The 21,782-nt window shown below is 46.9% G+C and overlaps 1 protein-coding gene across 1 annotated transcript in view; it reads right to left on the minus strand.

Annotated features, from left to right (window-relative positions):
* Chst10 (carbohydrate sulfotransferase 10) overlaps nt 1-14,916 on the minus strand; it is a 33,086-nt gene extending 18,170 nt beyond the window's left edge. Inside the window, exons 1-3 of the mRNA XM_029482443.2 lie at nt 14,665-14,916; nt 12,718-12,837; nt 1,220-1,351 (exon numbers count right to left, since the gene is read on the minus strand). Coding sequence (XP_029338303.1) covers nt 1,220-1,351; nt 12,718-12,739 — 154 coding nt within the window. The 5' untranslated portion in view covers nt 12,740-12,837; nt 14,665-14,916. The remainder of the gene's footprint in view (nt 1-1,219; nt 1,352-12,717; nt 12,838-14,664) is intronic.
* Between the last annotated feature and the right edge of the window lie 6,866 nt (nt 14,917-21,782).

Consider the following 21,782-nt stretch of genomic DNA (forward strand, 5'->3'; position numbering starts at 1 on the left):
AAGTCTCCTGACAGTGACAATGATGGAGCCTCTGGTTCCAAGCACCCAGTGATGGCCCTGGACATCCAATATAGTAAGTGTATCACCCCTTCACCAGGCTGTGCAGACCCCATCAGCAGTCTCCCAAGGACTTCAAGAAGATGGTGGGATTTGTAATGGCAGCCAGGTGGTGCCCTATGTTGAGTGTAATCATCCCTTAGTGCAAACCATGCTGAGGACCACAGACTGGGCTAACATTAAGTTTCCCTATTCCCCCTACATAACTGCTTAACAGTTTTGCTTCACCACAGGAAGAGGGAGACAGAGGAGATGGAGAGGGGGAGTTTGGGGTGCCCTGAGAATAGCTAGGAACACATCAGGAGTTCTTGAGGGTATAAAGCCATCTGCTCAAACTGCTATGTTACTGTGTTACAGACTACTACAGCCACTAGAAGTGGGAAACACTGCTGGTAGAGACAAGCCTCTAATGAGCTGTGAACCACGGAAGGATGCACAAGGCTCTGTGCTCCAGTCCCCTAGGAACTGCTTCTCTGGCCAATCTACACCACTAATGAGCCGTCCCCACAAAGTGTCCCCTCCTCTCCTCAGCTCCTGATGATGGCCCCAGAGGGAGGAGTAAAGAATCAGCTGGTGATGTCAGAGCAAGGCGTGCATCCATTTTGTAAGGGAACATTGAAGCTCAGGCTAAGGAATGCCAAGAACACACAGGAGAATCAGCTGGCCGAGACCAAATCTAGCACTCTTCATCCACCTCCTCTGAAAGAAAGTCTTAGTCTAACAGGGGAGACGCAATCTCACAGCAGAGCTTCACCATTCACATTTAAACAACTCTCCTTCCACTATGCTGAAGATAAGCATAAGTCCCATAGTATGAAACAGCTGACACTCCTGCAAGCGGAGCAATCGCAGATGTGTGTCTCAGGACATGGGGCTGACTGAGCCCGTGGCACTCCTTGCTACCAGGTGTTCAGAGGCACCCCAGGAAGGAAGCGTCTTTATCTCACAGGTGACCCAGTGGCATCAGGCATGAAGAAATCACCTCATCAGGAGGAACTCGCCCTAGCCATTTTCCTTCCCACCTCCCCTTGGTTGCTATCACATGAAGACTTTGGAAGCCACTTTGGTCAGGACAGCTACCCTCTATGCGTGGTGCCCTGGAGCAGTGATGGGAGAAGAACTCCATTAGCCATAAATCTACTCTGCCACAAAGCATACCTACCATCCGGGTCCTTAAAGGTCAACGTGATGAACTTGCTGGCCACCATGAACATGAAAATCACCCAAAAGCATGCAGCCAGCAGGAGCCACTGATGGTGCATGTTGTCAGACAGGGGCCATTCGATGATCCTTCCTGGAAGACACAAGGGAGATACCTCTGCCACTTCCAGCACTAAGAAGCGGTACAGCAACACAGGTGATTTCAATTAAAAGACCCAATGTCAATGTGAATACTACTACTTTGCTACAGTGGATATTTGAACTTGACAGTTAATTTAACATTTCGTACTTAATGAATACTACTGAAGGCCTCCCCCCCCCTTACGATTAAATCAACTTCCAACACCCAGTGGATGGGGAATAACAAGGAACAATTTCATCCCGGAATCCCCGAGACTTTGCTGCACTAGATCTGCCTCCTGAGTCCTGTCTCCCAGGTCAAAGTCACAAGAAGCTCATGGAAAGACCTGGAAGAATTGGGCCAGTAGGCCTGCCAAGGGGTAGAGGGCAATTCCTGCAGTGTAGACAGCATGCTGAAGCAAGCAGGAGACACTGTGAGTAAAACACTGGCTGGTGGACTTGGTGTATCCACACACAGAGAATCTAAGAAAAGTAACACCTTGTTTCTATAGTCAAAAGGTCCTTTGCCTTCAAGGACCAGTGGGGGTGGGTGCTTCATATTATCACCTGGGAGTGAGGTCCAGCACATCTGTTGGCCCTCACTCTCTGCTGCAAGGACACACAAGGGACCAGGGAGTCACCGTTAATCCTCAGCATGAGAGAGACAAACAACCATGTTTCAGTCAAGTGGCACTTCATGGAGCAAGATGAGGCCATGTTAAGAGACCAAACTGGGCTGTTTTCCACCAGCTGACTGTGGTAGGTCATCAATATAGACAAGAGAACTGGTCTCCAGCCTGCTGCTGCTAACAGTGGGTGATTTTAACGGTAGCTTCCCATCCCTTCCTAGTCACAGCTCAGCCAAGACCCAGAAAATAATAACCCTCCTTCTTTCCTGATGCTGTATTCAAGAGCTTCGCTGGGACCGGGCATCTGCAGCCCAGTTCCGTCCACAGCACCTGTGAGTGGTTTCTGACACCGTTTGAATACAGCTATGCCAGGGGGCTTGCTGCATCCCACACTGGGCACCTGTACCTTTCTAGGGTGTCTTGTAGGCACACTCAGGCACCCATGAGTGATGCCCAGCCTGTCTTCTGGGAGCTCCGAGCATGGGTACCAAACTATACAGAAATGGAGGAGTCCAGCTAAGTTTAAATTTCACATAAAAATGCATTTACAGGGTCTACTCAAACAAACACAATCTCTGTTTTTTTCTGTGCTTGCATATTGGGCCTAGTGCTTCTAGCACAGCCCCAGGCAAGGTTGTCAGAGTAAACACATAGAAATGTAACACGCTGTATTAAGTTTCTAGGAAACAATATATAAATTTTAGACATGGCTTAAATGTTGCATGGGCAATGCCGAGAGAGAGAGAGAGAGAGAGAGAGAGAGAGAGAGAGAGAGAGAGAGAGAGAGAGAGAGAGAGAGAGAGAGCTATTTGCCTCTTCTGGAATGTAGATTTAACTGAGTGTCTGCAGTTCATCTGTTAGAATACAAGCCGAATCCCTCAACGGCTGCCCCAGTCTCCTGAAAGTCTTTCTCTCTCCCCTCCTCACTGGGGTGGCTCAGTGCAAAGTAGAATCCTAGACTTTCCTCTAAGCCCAGCCTCTGCCTGACATCAGGCTGGCTCTCGGGCTGCTAGCTCTCTTGATCAGCCTCCATACCCCATGCATGGTGCCTTCATCTAACCACAGTCTATGGGAAATGAAACTCTGCCAACAAAGGACATGTGTTGAGGTCTGGACCCGCCCAAGGCTTTCTCCCAGGCCCTGATGTATGGAGAAAGACCACAGTTTCTACTCTAAACCAGAAGCATGGTGGAGCCAGAAATGCCCTGGAGCCAAGGTTTTGAGGAAGCTGGGACTTTGGATCTTGAGACCCTGCCTCTTTCTACCCTTAGGGGCTTTGGTTATCAGTCCCCAAATTGCTGTGTGCTCAGTCTCTGACATCCCTGACGTATCCTGTGTCCTTGTGCAGCACTGACTAGCTTCCTGCTGACTCTGTCCCATTTTTTTAAATATGGTATAGTAAGACCTTCCTCCTCCTCCTCCTCTTCTTCTTCTCCTCCTCCTCCTCCTCCTTTCTGGTTATTTTATTTATTTACATTTCAAATGTTACCCCCTTCCTGGTTTCTCCTGCACAAACTCCCGTCGAATCCCCCCCCCCCATTTCCCTGCTCACTACCCTAGCATTCCCCTATGCTAGGGCATCAAGCCTTCACAGGACCAAGGGCCTCCCCTCCCAATGATGTCAGATAAGGCCATCCTCTGCTACATATGCAGCTGGAGCCATGGGTCCCTTCATGTGTACTCTTTGGTTGGTGGTTTAGTCCTTGGGAGCTCTGGGGGGACAGAGGGCACTCTATACTTCTTAATAAGCTTGTCTGGCATAAAACATGGCTTGTGAAAGGACCTGACCCAGGTCCCTATCTTCTTTCTCATCTCCTGGTTCTCCCACTTAGGACCCTGGCACTGAAGAATGACCTCCTGACCCAGGTCAAGCACCTATTCCCTAGTGCAGACCCTAGCAAACCAGGTTGACACCCCCTTTGTTACCCTTTCCAGATTACTCTATGTTCTTCTAGTGTGGTGGCTGGAGATAAGGATAGTAGTGTAATGGGGGGGGGTAGAGGCCAGGGCGAGTCTTAGTGAGCTAGGTGCAGAACAAAGGGACCTTTGTGCTGAATGACCCACTCTCCTGAGCCATGGACTGTGAGCAAGCGGACGCAGATGATGGACTGGGCTGCCCTTCCACTACACAGATTCGCTCACTCTGCCGAGGTCACAGGGGACACCCAGGCACTGCCCACTCTGCCTCTTGCTCTGTTCATTCCTCATGTACCTCCTGGGCATTCTTGTCTTTAAGCGCCCTCGTGCCTGGCATCGGACTCTGGGGGGTGGGGGTGGGTTATAGTTAAAGAATCTAATCTCAGTGGGAACTGGCCTTCTGAAGAGGTTTCATTTGTATTTCCACTGGGCACACACACACACACACACACACACACGCAGGGTGTTGCAGCAGGAAGCTGGAAAGCCCAGCCATGCCTGCCAAGCCCAGCCATGACTGCCCTGAAGCTTTCTTAAGTCAGCTCCCCGCCCAGCCCTGCCCCTGGCCCCGCCCCGCCTCCGTCCCCACCCCCTACCTGGCTGGGTGACTGCAGACAGGTTATGAATGGCTGTCTGGGCAGCAATCATCCCTATAACAACATTGCCATCTGTACATGTGCCAATGTCTTGGGGCACCCACAAAAGAGCCTGCTGTGGTTATCCCCAGACCTGTCACAGGACTTATAGACACGTCCAATGTGCTTTTTTTTTTTTTAATCTTCCACAGAGTTTAATTTCCAGCACAATGTGTGTAGAACGTCCTTGGAGCTGACTTTAAGACAGTCCCTTCCCTTCCCAGCCCAGCTACTGGGCAGGCTGGGAAGAGGAAGAGAAGTATTTACAGGGCTCCTAGGTCCCTCCTGTCCACCTCACAGCTCACTTACTGTCCTCCTTAAGACACAAGGGGGCTCCTCAGGGGCATGAAGACTTGGAAATCTATGTGCACAAATGCTCACCCCTCTTCAAACTGGTCCTTTGAACATCAGCACCAAGTTCTTACCAGTGTCTCAAGAGCAGATGCCCAGGCTAGACTGCTGCTGGCCTATGACTTCATGTCTTGCTATGGGTTTTTTACAATTGATGTTCAAGGTCTGCCTCCATCACCATCCCACTGATGTCCCAACGTTGGTCTCTCTCACTTGGCAGCTCCTGTCTTTTGCTAAGCACTGCCTGCCACCCCTTCTTCCTCATGTGTTCAAGCCCAGGCCAACCAATTAACACACCAGCAACTTGAACAGTGTCTACACGAGAGGCTGTCGGTGTGATGCCAATCACTGACACTGGGACATCCACAGTCCTTAGAACTTCAGCATTACTTGAAATCAGATTATATTTTCTAAGTCACAGTATGTGCAGTGCTTGAATCATCATAAATTCACAACACGCTACTAATTTGGAGAGAGCTCGGCAGTCAAGAGCTTTTGCTGCCTTGCAGAAGAGCTGAGTTCGGTTCCCAGTACTAATTTCTGGAAGCTCACAATTGCCTGTAACCCCAACTCCAGGAGATCCTACCAATGCCCTCTTCAGGCCTCTTGTCAATACCTGCATGCACGTGTGCATACCCACACAGACCCAAACATACACATAAATAAAAATAAAATAAAATTTAAAAATGCTGATGGGGGAGTTATGAGATCATGCAGGAATCCAAAAACTCCAAATCTTAAAGAAAATGCTACGCTACACATGGCAAGCCGATTGGATAGAGCCAGTGTGGGCATATGCCATCAGCATGTAGGAAAACAGGACTGGAGTTGATCCTATTTGTTAATAAAAACAATATGCATACATGCTATGTGAAAGAATGTGGCCATGTGCTATGCACGCCCATAACACACAGAATAATCCCCTGAGACAGTGGAGGGAGAGCTATTTTTACTTTAGACATATTTGTGTTTTAAATTTTTTTCTTTTAGTAGCACATAACCTCACAGGGGAAAAAAAAGAGAATAAAATGTCAAAGAACGCCACCTATGCGGACATACCTAATGCTTCCATCTGCTGGCTAATGCTTTCTCCTTCACTAGTACTGACCATGGTTTTCTTACCATGGTAGCGTCGGGGAAAAGGAAGTAAGTACTTTTCTAACCAGGAAAAACGCGATGAGCCGGCAAAGTCAATGTGCACTGGGACATTTAGCAAATGCATACTTTTCTTCCTTAGTTCTTATTTGCTTAAAAAATGAGCAATTAAGCCTAAATTGCAGAGAATAATATAAAAAACACCCTTCCCAAACATCACACCATGGTTTTGTTGAAAATATTTGGGTTTCCTTTCAAGGGAACAGGGCGCTTGCTGTAAGCACGGTTGGAGTCCCTCCCTCCACGTGCCTGAGTTACTTTAATTTATTATTATTATTATTATTTTTTTTTTTTTTTTGGTTTTTCAAGACAGAGTTTCTCTGTGTAGCTCCGGCTGTCCTTGGAACTCACTCTGTAGATTAGGCTGGCCTTGATCTCAGAAATCCACCTGCCTCTGCCAAGTGCTGGGATTAATTTTTTTTTTTTTTTTGGTTTTTTTGAGACAGGGTTTCTCTATGTAGCCCTGGCTGTCCTGGAACTCACTTTGTAGACCAGGCTGGCCTCGAACTCAGAAATCCACCTGCCTCTGCCTCCCGAGTGCTGGGATTAAAGGCGTGCGCCACCAACGCCCGGCTGGGATTAATTTTATCAGACACAAAACCTCAGATGAGGCAGGTGGGTTTTTCCTCTGACAGGATAAACCTGGGAGGCAGTTGAACCAGGCTTTGTGAGGGAGAATGTACTGCCTACAGGGCTCATCAGAGAGGCACACAACAGCAGGCGAGACCAGGGAGGAGGAGACACATACCATTTAGCTTCCCACCTCATGGCCTATAGTGAGAAAACAGAATGGTTAACAGAGACACAAGGGGAAAACGCTGTGAGTCAAGGTAAGACAGTTAAAACACAAACCGGACCTGGGCTCCCAGATGCATACAATGTGAGCCAGCCAGTGCGACTACAGCCTGGTCCTCTCTCAAAGCTCTCATTCCTTTCGGTTCCTACGTTACTCCTCTTTATAACACAGGGCCCTTAGAAGTGAGGTGGCTGGAAAGTTTCCAGAAAAAGAAAAAAAAAGCCACACCTATGTTAACTGTTCTGATTTAAAACTTCAATGAGGGGCTGGAGAGACGGCTCAGCCACTGGGAGAGCACTGGTTGTCCTTCTGAAAGACCCGAGTTCAATTCCCAGCACCCATGTTGGGCAGCTCCCAGTCACCTGTCACTCCAACTCTAGGGGATCCAATGCCAAGGTCTGGTTTCTGTGGGCACCTGCACATGCATATGCAAGCACAGAGACGCAGGTGTACACAGAAACAATAAATTGTTTTAAAACAATACGCTCTGGTGTCTACGGAGAGCTGAACTGTCTCAGGGATCCAGGCAAATGCCCCTGGACTGTCTCCAGCACGATAAGTACTCACGTGCATCCTTGTGACTGTACAGTCAGACCCCTAGCTACCACCAACTGGGAGGCTAGCATCAGACAGAGACTTATAGCAGAGACTGCCCTACTCTGCCATAGATGATGCTGCTGTATTTGAAAATGGTCTTGATGTGTTTTTTTCTTCCTCTATAAAACTTGATGAAACTGTTACTAGTTAGAATGATATTTGAATCACTGTCTCCAGGCTACGGTCATTCATATTCATCCCTACAACAACTTCTTTTTTCTTACAACTTTCTTTAATGATTTATTTTTACGTACATGGGTTTTACCTGTGTGCATTTGAGGGTGTCAGATCCTCCGGAACTGGAGTCACAGACGGTTGTGAGTGACCATATGGTTGCTGGGAATTGAACCTGGGTCCTCTGGAAGAGCAGCCAGTGCTCTTAACTGCTGAGCCATCTCCTGCTCCCCAGAACAACTATTTCATATTTCCTTTGAAGTGACAGCTGTGTTTTACTTTATCTTTTTGGCATGAACATATGCTTGTGTATGCAAGTTTAATGGACAAAGTAATTAAAAGAGAGATCACTTTCCAATTCGCCATGAAAACATATGTTCTTTCATCCGATAAAATGGGGTTAGAGATACAACAGTCTCACATGTCCTCATGGAATCTCAAGTCTAAAAGACCCACAGGAAGTGGAAAGATGGTACCTGATGATGCAGGCAAGAGGTGGTACTATAAGAAAGTGCAGGAGGTTGTGACCTGGGCAGAAGGCCCTCACCAGAGGAGAGTAAAGGACAGGTTCCACGCCAGGGAACATGCTTTTGATTAACTTGAGAAGAAGAAAGGCTCACGTGGCTCAAGACTCAGTTGAGGCAGAGAAAAAGCGACTCAACAAACACTAGCCCTAAGAGTTCTTACAGGATCCCGGTTAATGATGTTGTTGTTTGCTTTGTTTTGTTTTTCCTGACATGGAAGAGAAACATACAGAAAAGGGGGGTGGTGGAGGTCTGATCTTAAATTTTGTTTTAAAGCCCAAAGATATACAGAGCAAATGTTCATTTGACAATGGTCCATTTCCATTTGTAGAGGGGGGGACGTTCTAATCAATATAAACCAACCTGACCAAGTGTGTGGTCTACACTTCTATCTCTAAACACCAGAGTGAGGTGCTGGGAGAAGCTCAGGCAGTCAAGTGCTTGTTGCACGGGGACCAGAGTCTGATCTCCAGAACCCACATAGTAGGGCTGAGCACGGAGACACAGGCTTGCAATCTCAGAGCTGGGGAGACAGGGTCAGCAAGGTCTCTGAGCATACTGGCTAGCCATCCTAACCTCAGCAGTGGACTCCAGGTCAGCGACAGAGAGAGCCAGTCTTAACCAAAGTCAAAACCAAAACAAGGGGCTGGAGAGATGGCTCAGTAGTTGCTGCTCTTGCAGAGGACTCCAGTTCAGTTCCCGGTATGCACATCTAATGGCTTACAACTGCTTCTAGCTCAAGTTTCGGGGGGGATCAGACATCCTCTTCTGAATGCCCCAGGGAACTGAATACCAATGGTACATATACACAAAAGTAAAATGAAATAAATTAAGTAAAAACCAAGGAATGATACCTAAGGTTCACCCCTGGGCTCACTATATTTGTGCACACATGCAAGCATGCCCCACCCCATCACACCAGTGAGTGGACTAGTGAAAAGACCCACAGTATAAAGTATGTAAGGTTTTCATGGGTCCTAGCTCACCATGGTATGATTTCTTTGCTGATTACAGCGATCACGGTTGATTACAATCTGGCTCATTAGTTGAGGCCGTTGGCTGTCAGTCTTGGCTCTATGTTAGAATCGTTACAGCAATCCTGATCAACAGCAATGCCCCAGGTATGGGCAAGTCAATGGAGGTGACGCCAAAGCAGGTTTCCAAGCTCTGCACAAGACTCTCATGAGCAGCTGAGACAGGGAATTGCTGGTCTAGCCACCCCCACCTCAGGCTTTCCTCAAACTCCAGTGTCCATGTGAATCCCCTGGGGAACTCGTTAAAATTCGAATTCTTGGTGTATGCCAGAGGAATGGCTACTCTCCCTCCATTTTCAGGACTGGTTGTAAAATCTCACAGAGTCACAGCAGTCCACAGATGCTCTGAATTAAGTGTGTTCTTGATCAATGGCTGAAAAACAGTTTAATTAGAATCTAAGACCATCTTCCATCACTGCCCCAAGTAGACTCTTTTCCAGCTCTCCTATCTATGGGTAAGTAGACACTGTAGAGTTAAGATTTGATGCCCACGGGGAAAGAAACCCTATGACAATGTGCCCTATTTTCTAAACAAAAAAGTACCCCCAATTCCTTCAGCCTCGCTTCTCTAAGTATGCCCTATTGTCTGAACTGTATCTCTAAACACAGATCTTCTCCCTGGGGCTTGCCACCATCCCAAACTGTGAAGGTGCAGGCTCACAATGTCCAGCTGCAAGGGGACTGGGACCTGGCATGCAGCTTTCCTTCAGGGCTCCACGAAAGGCTAGTGCTTCCCTGTAACTAGGTGATAAATAGCCTTTAAAAGGCCTGGCATTTGCTGTAATTAACTCCCCGTTGTTCGAGGAGCCAATACAGCCCCACTATGCCACTTGCAGCTAGCTAATGGTGGTGGCAGAGTTGAGCATGTCTCACACTGCTCTGGGCACAGCGTGCTCCTGCACACAGAGCCCCAGCCCCCTAGGAGCTGGCATATCCATCTTCAGAGCCTTCCTCCTTCCAGTCATTAAGTGGTACACAAGATGCCAACGAGCCAAGGGGTGGGCTCTGAAAACCCACACACAGAACTGGTGACTGTACAGAGGAAGAGAGCTGGGGAGAAAAGAACAACAGAGCCCATGAAAAGCCTGCACCTCTCTTTTCTCTCAAACAAAGGAGAGGCAGCACACATAAGAATGTCTGTCATCACCAGTGACAGACACAGTGCAGGTACCATCTTTGGATGTACCTTTCTCTCGCCTGCATTTAAAAAAAAGGGATGCCTGTAGATTCATTTGTCTCAGCTATCCATGTTCCCCTGTTGTTGAAGCACAAAGCCTCTCCCAGACTGATCCCATCCATCACATGCCAAGCTGGTTTAGATAACACTCTTTAAAAAGGTCCTGTGGCACACAGGCCCAGTCAACTCTCTTTATACAGGCTTTAGCCAGTCACTCATTCAGGAATACACCAACTGCCGTCAGAGGCCCCTGGAACACAGCGACAACACATGTTCCCTGCTCTAGTACTGAATACTAATAAGAGAGGTTCATGTGTTAGGTGAGAGATCTGTGCAGATCAGTAACTGGGAAGGGTCAGGGTGGGAAAGCTAGGGCCTGGGGGAGGAGGGGGGATAGAGTGGTGTTAAAAGTAGTGGTCATTCATTTCAGAGAGACAGATTTAGTGGAGAACATGCCTGCCACCACTCTCAACACTGGGCGTGCCCACTTGCCTGGGACACCATCTCTGGGCCATATCTAGGTAACTGGGAGCTGCTGCTGGCTATAGCATTCAAGGGTGGGCAAGCAGTCCACAGGACTGACAGGGCACGGCCATTCTCACCACGGACGGACTAGTTCGGGCAGCACCCTGATAACAGAGCATAAAGCTGGATCCTGGACTCCTGTTAGTTCTATAGGGTTCAGCTCTCTGGCAGAGATGAGATTTCTCAGTTCTGTTGGTGGTGCTCTGTACCCTGGTTCACTAGTCTGAAAGTTCTCAAAGGTAGGAAGAAATTATGTTGCAGTTAATTGAGTGAGGAATGACCTGGGTGTTTTGTCTTTGTTTTTCAGTACTAGTTTAAAAGACATAAAGTTACTATTCAGCAGACTGTTGCTTGCCCCCTAACCCCAGCATCTCCCTCTAAGCTTGAATACATTTTTATTACCCCAATTGACCCGCTGCTCCTTTTCACATCCTGCCAGGGCTCTGAGGACTTCTGGTACATACCACCAGCTCTTCACTCAGTAAGGGGCAGGCCTGCCATGCACTGCAGCTCCCGTTCAATGCAGCTTCTTTGCCTTAGTGCTGTGTGACTCCCAATTCTTTGATGTCAGCCTTTAAAAATGCACAGATTGGACCAGTGAGGTGGTTCAGGGTTAAATGTGATCAACAGGCCTGAAGACCTGAGTCCGATCCTTGGGATTCACACGGTGGAAGAAAAGACTGGCCCCAGCAGTTGTCCTTTGCCCTCCACATGCTGTGTCCTGACACATATATACTTGTAAAGACACACACACACACACACACACACACACACACACACACTCACACACACCCAGAGGCACAGATTCCTGACTGCACACATGCATGCCCAGGGTATGTGCAAAATAAATAAGGTAAAAGCGTGCACCAATTATAAACACCAGAAAAGAACAATCTGCCAGCCCTGAAGATGGCCCTGAACATTTTCATACCAAGACCGCATGCAGATTTCAGCTCCCTGTTTATAATGAATCCATCAACACCTGGGTGGGAAAAAAAACAACTGAACCTGCATCTTTGAATGCATACTCGGCTATAAGAAAGCTAATTTTGATTACAAACAAAAAACTGGTGACAGGAGAAATGGAGCAAATGAGGAAGAGGTGAATGGGAAGTCTAGGTTCTAGAATTCCGAAAGCTACAAGGAGGTCAGTGTCCCTCGTAAGCCGAGGGCGGCTGTGGAAGAGGTGGAGGCCGGGTCCTTACTCCATCACACCTCTGACTCCACAGCTACAATGCTGAACTTTTGCAGCACGCCCAGATCCAAAGGAAACCTCCCACAACCTGGTAATACCAAGGAGCTGCTAGGCTTGGAGGGACCCTGGGGAGAAGAGAACCAGACCTGAGGCCAGAACAAGGGGGATATTACCCGCCCTCCCATACTTTTCAATTTTGAATTGTGATGTAGCAGCAAATTTATCAAACTACAGCGTAGTAAGGCACAGAACAGTGTATGCATGTGTCTACATCGAGAGTTCTATCACAGGCCATTGAGCTTCTAAATTCACAGTGCATGATCTTCTGGATCGTAGTTCAGAATTCTCCTCTGTCTTTTCCGCTGCCGTCCTCCCAACCCTGCCTTAGAAGGATGCACTTGTGCTTGGATAGCAGAAGAAAACATCCTAACTCTGTCCAGTGAGAGATACAAGAGTGGTGGAGGCAGAAGCTTGGAGTAAGGGAGAGTGTCCAGAGACTGTACATCGGGTATGAAGCTAGCACTAGCTGCAATGCATGCCATACTACATTTCAGGAACCATTTCTGAGTGTGTGCGTACACAGCCATCAGCAGGGGTTTACGTCCCTGAGATGTCTATATCGGAGAGACAGGAGGCACTACAGATATTGAATAGCCATGATCTTAAATACCTGACGGGTTCACATTTTCCATCACGGACCATCTGCGGCCTGGGTTTGGAGGCGTCACATTGCCAAGCTGGACTTGTTCCTCTTGAGATTTACGGTCCCTCTGTCACTGTGTGGGATGGTCTGAAATAACAGTGAGAATTCAAGGCCATCCTCGGCTGCACAGCTTGCAGCCAGGACGGGCTGCATAAACCCCATCTCAAAAACAAAAGACCAAAACCACCCCTCAAAGTTAGGTCAATTTTCTTAATATAACTTAGTTTCTATGGGAATCAGTCAGTTGGAATACTCATGCATATTTTCTAGAACAGGTTCCTCACAAAAAGCAGGTAGCATCTGTATTTCTTGATAAGCAAGAATATATTTCAAATGTGGTATAAGAGCCGGCTATTTAAGAACCATCCCTGTGATTTGGTAAGAAAATTAAAATTATTACTGAAATATATTTTTATCATGAATCATCCAATTCCACTGTTTTATTTGCTAGATGTTGGGTAAGTAATTTTTTATACAGAACCATGAGTTATTCCAATGACAGATACACTCTGGGTTCTGTCAAGCCTTAGCATCTGGCAGATTCCAGACAACCGTCATTTGATAAATGAATAATGGAATAACCGTCAACCTGGTGGGATTAGAGAAATCATAGGTAGGGTTGTTGGCACAATAAACAAACAATGGCCTTTATTCTAAAAAAGGAAAACCTCAGTATTAAAATTAATGGTAAGTTCACCTCACATAGCTTAAGCAATTCCAGACTGTGTGATGAGAAAACTGTCTGGTTCGGAAGATCTCAAGTTCAGGGTCTTATATAGTCCTCTCTCCCCACTGTATTCCTGGCTCTCTCTCCTAATTCTTCAAAACTGACCCAAATATTACTGCAAGTGGCACAGAATACTTGCAAGTGTTTTCTGATGCTCTTTGTTCAACTTTGCAAAAACAAAACAAACAAACAAACAAAACTCTATTTTCCTTTCCGAGAGGGGAAGGCTTTCTTGAGAATTTCTTCTGTTCTTGAGGGTCAAGAGCAAACACGTGAAGATTTTTCTTCTCATCTTGAAACTCCAATTCTGCTTCAAGATAAACTATGTCCTAATTACCCTGGGGACCGCGGAAGGTAGACAGTCATTTCTCTCTGTGTCTTTTCCTTTTAACCCAGTCACTTAGAAAAGATGAAGTCGTGGCTAGTGATCAGCAAGCCGGAACGAAGCTGAGCTGTCTCATTTTAAGAACGTCTCAAGACATATCCTACTCTGGCAGTTCCAACAGACCAGCGCAAAAACCCAACTCCTTGTGGCTAACCAGAACCTGCCTGGCTGAGCTACTTTGTATTCGCTGCCCTGCCCTTTCCTGCCTTGAATAGACTTGGAGAATGAAAAAGCACCAGCCTTTGGAAAACCTGTTTCATCTTTCCAGCCAGAAAGTGCAGTAATTGATGCCTAGACCTCCAACTTCTGACAGACCTCTTGGTGAAGGTATGGGCCAGCAAGCAGGACCTGCTTGCAGGCAGAACTCCTTCCCCTAGCGCCCCGGGAGCCGCGCTCAACCGTGCGCTCCCTCGCAAAGGCTGCACAGGTTCCTCCCTCCAGTCCTCCTTCCCAGCACGCTCCTGGGACCCAAGCGGGAAAACATTCTCCTCTTTCCACCCCACCCCACATTTACAAACGCAAGTCTCCATCCCAGGGTGGCAAAAGGTAGACGATGGATGGTTCAAGTATCATCGATTCCATTCATCACTGCATCCAGCACAAGGACGCCGCCTCGTTGCATAATTAAGTGATGAAGGCTCTTCCCAGGAATCTCTCCATCCAGGGACGTCTTTAAGTCGCCACAGCACACACCGAGGTAGCTCGCTGAGGAAAACCGAGTCCACCACCCTTCAGTCTACCCGGCACAGGGGTGAGGGACAGCACTTCATTGAGACCCGCTACCCCCGAGTTCCCAGCTCACCCTCCGTGCATCGGCGCTCGCGCTCCTCCCAGCCGCTGGCGCTCTGCTCGGGCCTCGCGGGGCCTGTGGGCGTCCCCGGAGCCACGGAGGCGGGCTCTGCCCAGACCTCCGTGCCGCTACCCGCCTGCCCTCCTGCAGGGTGCAGGGGTGCAGCCACGCCGGAAGGAGGAAGCCGGGTGCGTGCGAGCTTGGGGTGCAAGACCGCCGCCCACTGCCGCCCGGGAGTGTGGGCCTGGTCCTGCGCGTCGTCGCCGCCACCGCTGTGCACGCGCGCGCGCGTCCACGTTGCAGGAAGCCAGGAGGACGCACCGCGCACCCACCATCCCAGGCCTCCTGGTCCCCATTGGCTCGTGGAGAAATTGTACAGATGCAGCAACCCAGCCGCACCGCGCAGAAAACACCTTGGAGAAAGCAAACGAAATCCAAAACTTAGGAAAATGCAACAATGTCAACGATAATAAAACACATAAGTAGATCAACAATCATTCTTTAAAAAAAAAAATTTTTTTTTAACCTGGGGAAAGGTCAGATCGCTTGAGCTTTGGTATAGTACAAATCTTTATTCTTCCTTAGTTATTTGTATTTGTTTCTATTCTGGGTTTTTTTTTTTTTTGTTGTTGTTGTTTTCTTTTTAAAAGACCATGCCTCAATGGAGTGCAGGCTTGCCTGGAACTCACTCTGAAGCTCAGGTTGGCCTCCAGCATGAGGCAATCCTCCTGTCTCAGCCTCAGGGATGCAGGGCATGGTAAATGCTAGGTACCATACCTTCCTCTATCCATAGATTTTTTTTTAAAAAATTACTTTTATTATTTTTATGTTTGCATCTCTGTGTGGGTGTGGGTGTGGGTGTGTGTACTTGAATATAGGGCCCACAGAGTCAGGAAAAGTGTGGGATTCCTTCCAGCAGGACTTAAGAGGGAATTGTGAGTTACCCAGTGTGGGTGCTAGGAACTGAACTCAGGTCCTCTGCAAAGGTGGTACCACCCCTTAACTGCTGTGCCATCTCTCCAGCCCCATTCATAGTTTCTTAACAACCCTGATTGGTTACCTGGGCATGGTGGCTCACTTTAATCCCAGTATAGGGAGGCAGAGGTAGGCAAATTCTTGAGTTCTAGTCCAGCCTGGTCTACAGAGCAACTTCCACCAGGTCCACTCAGAGAATCTCTCTCTCTCTCTCTCTCTCTCTCTCTCTCTCTCTCTCTCTCTCTCTCTTCCTCCCTTCCTTCCCCCCCCCACACACACAGAGAGAGAGAGAGAGAGAGAGAGAGAGAGAGAGAGAGAGAGAGAGAGAGAACTGGGTAAGAAATGTCTGGAGAAAAACGTTTACAAACTGGCAGGCAGGGTTGGTTTCTCAGTGAACTTATCTCAGAAGGAGTCATCTGCAGACAGGAAGCCTCCCCAGGAACACAACACAGACAGTGAATGGGAGATTGACCCCATAACCTGTGAAATTATCTCCAAGGCTGTTCTCCTGCCCACGAGTACTGGGCCAGGCTCCGAGAAGACAGCTTCTGTGTGATTCAGAAGTCCATTTTCTGTACATTTCACTCAGAAGCTGTGACTTTTAAAAGGCCCAATTTATGAAGATTATGACTGACTTTTGTCCTGACAATGGCTGGCCAGCCCTTGCCCACCTCACCTCCTGGCTCCTCAGTCCCTCCCTCATCTTGCCACCCCTCCTCTGTTCCCCCAGAACTTCTGGTGGGTCTTCCTCAGCTGGCCTCCTACCATCAGGCTTTTCCTGAGCCTTGACTTCTCTCTTACCTTCCCCCTACCCTGAGCCAGTCTCTTCCACATCCATTCACTTCAGACAGACAGGAGCCTCTCAGCTCTGCCCAATCAGGCTTAATTTCTGAGTATAAAAGGGGATCCAGCCAAGGCCACATTGGCAAATTCCTTGTGAGTTCTCTGCATCTCTGCCTCAATAAAGTTCTGCTAGCTTTTCTCTACTCTCCTTGCTGGTCATTCTTTGCAATGTTAAAACAAGGAACCTGGGATCCACTGGCTCTGAGTGGCATGGGTGGCTGTTGAGTCTCTAGGGCCTTAATTCTTTGAGGTAAGCCTGCCTGAACCAAGAAGCAGGCTCTGTCTCATTCAAAGATCCCAGTGAGACCTGAGCTCATGTTTGACTTGAGTCAGGACGTTCTCAAAGACAGCCTCTGTCTGACACCGCTGGGTATAAGATGACTCAGTTCCATGGTCCACTCAGCCTTGCAGTTCCTGCTGCAGTTGTATCTCCATACTGTCTTGTTGTGGGTTAAGAGTCCCATAGTTTAGCTAACAGTTTCTTCTAAAAACAAGAGCAGCAGACAGTTCTCCACTTCACACCATATTCTCACAGGAGAGAGGCTGTCCTCTAGGAAGCATGATAGGTCCTGTGGTCTGTGGTGTTTTAGAGCCATTACTTTTGCTGTGACAAAATAATAATAATAATAAAAAGGCAACTTAGGGCCTCCTGCTAGCACCAGCAGAATGGACTCCTGAAAGGTGACCCAGCTGCTGCCCACATCTGCAAAGTCCAACTGTGGCGCTTCCCAATTCCTGTGAACAACAGGCTACAGCAGGAGCCATTCAGACAATTGTTTTCAAATGAACAGGAACTAACCATCCATGAAGCTGATTCAGTGAAGGAAGATCTCTGGAGTTCCCCAATGGCTACCCTCACCACACATCCACAGTGAAGTTCCTCACTCCTGTAACCACTCCAACATCTGCCTGGCCATCCCCAAACAAGTGGTCTGACCTGTCTGTTACCAGGACCATCTTTCTCCCTAAGCAGAGAACACTAAGAGAACACAACCTCGACAGCCCCTTGAACATGTTCTGCTAAGTGCTGGGGAAATCCATGGCTCCTAGGAAGTACCGGCAAGAAATCTACTCAGAGCACATCTCCAGTTCTGAGCCTGACCCAAGCTGCTGAGACTCTCTTTTGTGGAGCCATTTTATCTCCTGCTTGATTTATATGTGAGAGTCTGTACCTTGAACTGTGTTTTTATAAAATTAAGTCTAGTTCAACCCTCAGCAGTGTATGGAAAATAAGTGTATTTTACCAAAAACAACAACAACAACAACAAAAAAAAAACCCAACAAAACAAAACAACAAATTAAAAGAGTGTAGTAGTTTCGATGGGTAGAAATATTCGGGAAGGATTGGGAGGTGTGGCTTTCTTGGAGGAGGTGTGTCACTGAGGTTTCAAAGCCCACATCATTCTCAGTTATTTCTCTCTCTGTGTATTTGTGGATCAGACATTAGCTCTCAGCTACTGCTCCAGCGCCATGCCTGCCTACCTGTTGCCATGCCCCCAGACGTGATGGTCATGGACTCTAATTCTATGGCACTGTGGTTTCCTAATTAAATGCTTTATATATTACAAGTTGTCTGGTCATTATGTTTTATCATGGCAATAGAAACATAACTAAGACAAGGAAAACGGCTTTGTGTTGACTTATCGTTCCAGAGAGACGGAATGCATCACAGCAGGAGAAACACGAGGTCAGCTGGTCATCCCCCTCAGCCTCAGTGGTCTGGAAGCAGAGAGAGGATGAAGTCAGGGGTGCTTCCTTGGACTCATCGCCTTTTTTATGCTTATAGAGTTCTGGACCCAAACCCAGAGAACTGTGTACATTCCAATGGGCAAGTCTCTCTCCCCCAAAAACCTACCCCAGCATGCGCCCCAATTAACATGATCAAGACAATCCTCTATAGACCTACCCACAAGCCAACAGAGCTTAGTAATTCTTCACAGAGACCCTTTTCCCAGATTTTTGTCACTCTGACAAAAACTAGCGGTACAGATGAGAAGTGCGCAGGAATCCTACCCCAAGGCAAAGGGTGGAGGTTGTCTGGAGGCCATGCATGTCTGTGTAAACACCTCTTCTGGAGCTGGCTCTTGGGCCTAGGACATCATGTGATCACCTCAAAGCCATCTTAGAGCCATCACATTTGCCAAGTAATTCCTAAATTATGACTACTGAATCTGAGCGGTAGACGGGCACTTCGTTTCCTAAATGAACGAGATGGGTTTGTCATTTCAAAGAAAATGAGTGATATTCCTTGCCAGTGATAAAATTTATTTAAACACAATATTTAAACACAAAATATTCTGGAATATTTTCATCCACCACTGTGAATTTAGTAAGATTCCATTTTTTTTTTTCTGTTGAGACTGGTAGTATTATAACTAGATAGATAGACAGACAGACAGATAGATAGAACAATGGTATCATGTAAGGAAGGCATGCTTGGCCTTTGCTTTCTGAAGGAGAGATCCTACCTCCTTTAAGGCCTCCTGGGAAGTGGGAGTGCCTTTTGTTCTAGTTAAACAACTGTAGCTGGGCTCAAGAGGAGCTGTTTTCCAGAAAGACTGCCTGACTAGGAGGCAGGGACTGTGAGCATTATCATGTGAGAAGGTTGAGAGGGCTGGGAGATTGAGTGAACAGATGGAGCCTCTGTTATGGAACCACCATGAAAACCTCTGGGTTCCTGAGTCGAGTCTAGAGGCAGAAGAGCAAATCTAAGGGCTGAAAAGTGAGTTGCCTGGAGAACTCGTGGAAGTTCTGGAAGCTCAATGTCCTGTCCCTACAACCCAGCACATCACACACACACACACACACACACACACACACACACACACACACACAAGCTTGCCCCGTGATCCACCTCTACTGGCTGTTGCTGACTTACAATGAAACCTTATATTGAGTAAATCATTTCCCTAAGTTCTAGGAGATGCCTTAGCAAGCTGCCAAACGTGGGGCTGTGGTATTATGGCTTGAATAGGAAGTGACCAGGATAGGCTCAAGTTGTGGGTCGACAAACTGGTGGTGCTATTTTGAGAGGTAGTGGAAACTTGGGGAGATGTGACCTCACTAGAGGAAGTGTGTTTTTGACATCAAAGAAAAGGCAGTCTTGTGAGACCAAACGCTTAACCCAAGCAACTGAATCCTTAGCCCCGTGTGGTAGTTCAAGATCACATTGAATTAGAGGATGCCTGTTAGTGTCTCAGGAATCAGATAATTAGTTGTGTTAGGTTTATAAGTTTATAAGTGATTACTCCATCAATGATTTAATGTCACAGAAAACAAATATACTCATTGATAAGCATTTGGGTTCCATGTTGGAGTAATGGTTAAGGAACTAACCCTGCTAAGTGTGGATTTTAAGGAAAACTCAGGCCAAATTCCCTAAAAATAATGAAATATTTCTTCTTTTGTTCCACTTATCTATGTGATGAACTTTCTTCATATTCCTGGCCTAAAATAGTGCGTTGCAACAGACAACATACAGAAAGACTTGTACAAACCCATCTGTTCTCTCTTAGGTTAACTACTAAAGAGATTTGTAAAATTGTATACAGTGAAAATATAGCTATTTTTTCAAATGAATTTTTATATAATGAGCATAGTGGGTATATTCATTTAAAATGGATTAAAAGCCTTGCATCTTTGACTTCTAATACTCTCAAGCATATGTGGCCATAACTGAGATTGTCAGGAGCTTTAGGGTGGCCTTAAACATTTTTAAGAGTGTAAGTGGGTCTTTAGATTAATGTTTGGAAACCAAAAGACACTGAAATTCAAAAAAAGAAACTCAAATTCTTCATTATAAAAAATAAATATAAAAGGTTTATACTGGACTCTTTAATCATGTTTTCAAATTCAAAGTTGGAGGTACCTGGGTTGGTACTAGAGGACACACAAATTTCTTACCAACCAATATGCACTCCCATGCTTTCAAACCAAACCATGGTCCTTCCTCAGAGTGAGATGAATGAACAGATGCATCTAGAGAAACAAAGATGACCAGGAGGATGTGTGCAGAGTGGAAAGCCATGATTCTATGTGAGTAGGGTCCTGCCAGCCCCTCCAAGAGATCTGTGACATTAAGATCCTATCATCTCTCCTTCCTTCACTTCGGGTTAAACATGTACAGTGGAGAGGTTCTCTAGGTATGAGTGTTGAGATTGCCATTGTTACTCCCCCTTCCCTCTTTCTCCTGCCCCAGCAATGCCAACGAGACTCAGCTGCAACTTCCACAGACAATAGTCAGCTTTTTGTTACTGTAACAAGTTTCCAGGATAAATCAATCCGTAGGAAGAGAGTGTTTCTTTTAAAGATCTTAGTTTCTGGCTTTCAAGACTTCTCCTTATTTGTTTCATTGTTCTTGGGCTGACTGCATGGAATGCATCCCAGTGGGGAGTGTGTGCTGGCCTCAGGATACCTGGAGCATAAGAATAGATGTTTGTGGAAGTTAGATGGCCACACAGTAGGTCTGGAGTGCCTGGATGATGTTCTGGCTCCTAAGTGACCCTGGCCATTCATGTGATTCACACTGAAGAATAGATCATATGACTGGCAGTTCTCTCCTTCTGATGCATATCACATGTTAGAGAGCAGACACAGCTGCTGTTCTTAAGTTGTCTTTTGGAAGAAGGAGCATTGCTATCTTAGCTGAGACAGGAAAGCAATCATGTCTGTTCTTTGTTACTGTTTCTTCAGCCAGGGGTAACATCAGTATCAAAACTTATGCCCTTAATAGAACACCTGCCCTAACTTAATAGCCTAATTTAACCAAAAGCAGGACTAGGTGCTGGAGAGATGGCTCAGAGGTTGAGTATGTGTTCTTGCAGAAGACCAGTTTGTTCCCAGCACCCATGTCAGGTGCCTTGAGCTCCAACTCCAGGAGACCTGATACTGAGTACTGTGGCTCTCTCTCTCTCTCTCTCCCTATCATCTCTCATCTCTCTCTGTCCCTAGCTGTCTGTCTCTATCTCTGTCTCTCTTATCTCTCTCTATGTCTCTGTCTCTCTCTGTCTCTCTGTCTCTCTGTCTCTCTGTCTCTCTCTCACACACACACCCACACACACACACACAGTAGGCCAACCCCAGAGCACACTAAATTTGTGTTCAGCTCCTAGAATATGCCTTAATTTATTTCTTACTTCTAAACATTTTTTTAAGATCTTGGCACTTCCCACATGAATTGTTATGCTTCTGCAAATAGATTTCACTTCTGTCTTTCACCTGAATGACTCTATTTCTTCTTCTTACCCACCAGTCCTCACAAGCACCCAGGAAAACAATGACAAAATGGCATGCTAGTGAATGACTGTGCAGGC

Source organism: Mus caroli, unplaced genomic scaffold (genome assembly GCF_978045245.1).
Source record: "Mus caroli unplaced genomic scaffold, Mus_caroli_1 scaffold_1, whole genome shotgun sequence".
In the NCBI taxonomy this organism is placed as follows: Eukaryota; Metazoa; Chordata; class Mammalia; order Rodentia; family Muridae; genus Mus; species Mus caroli.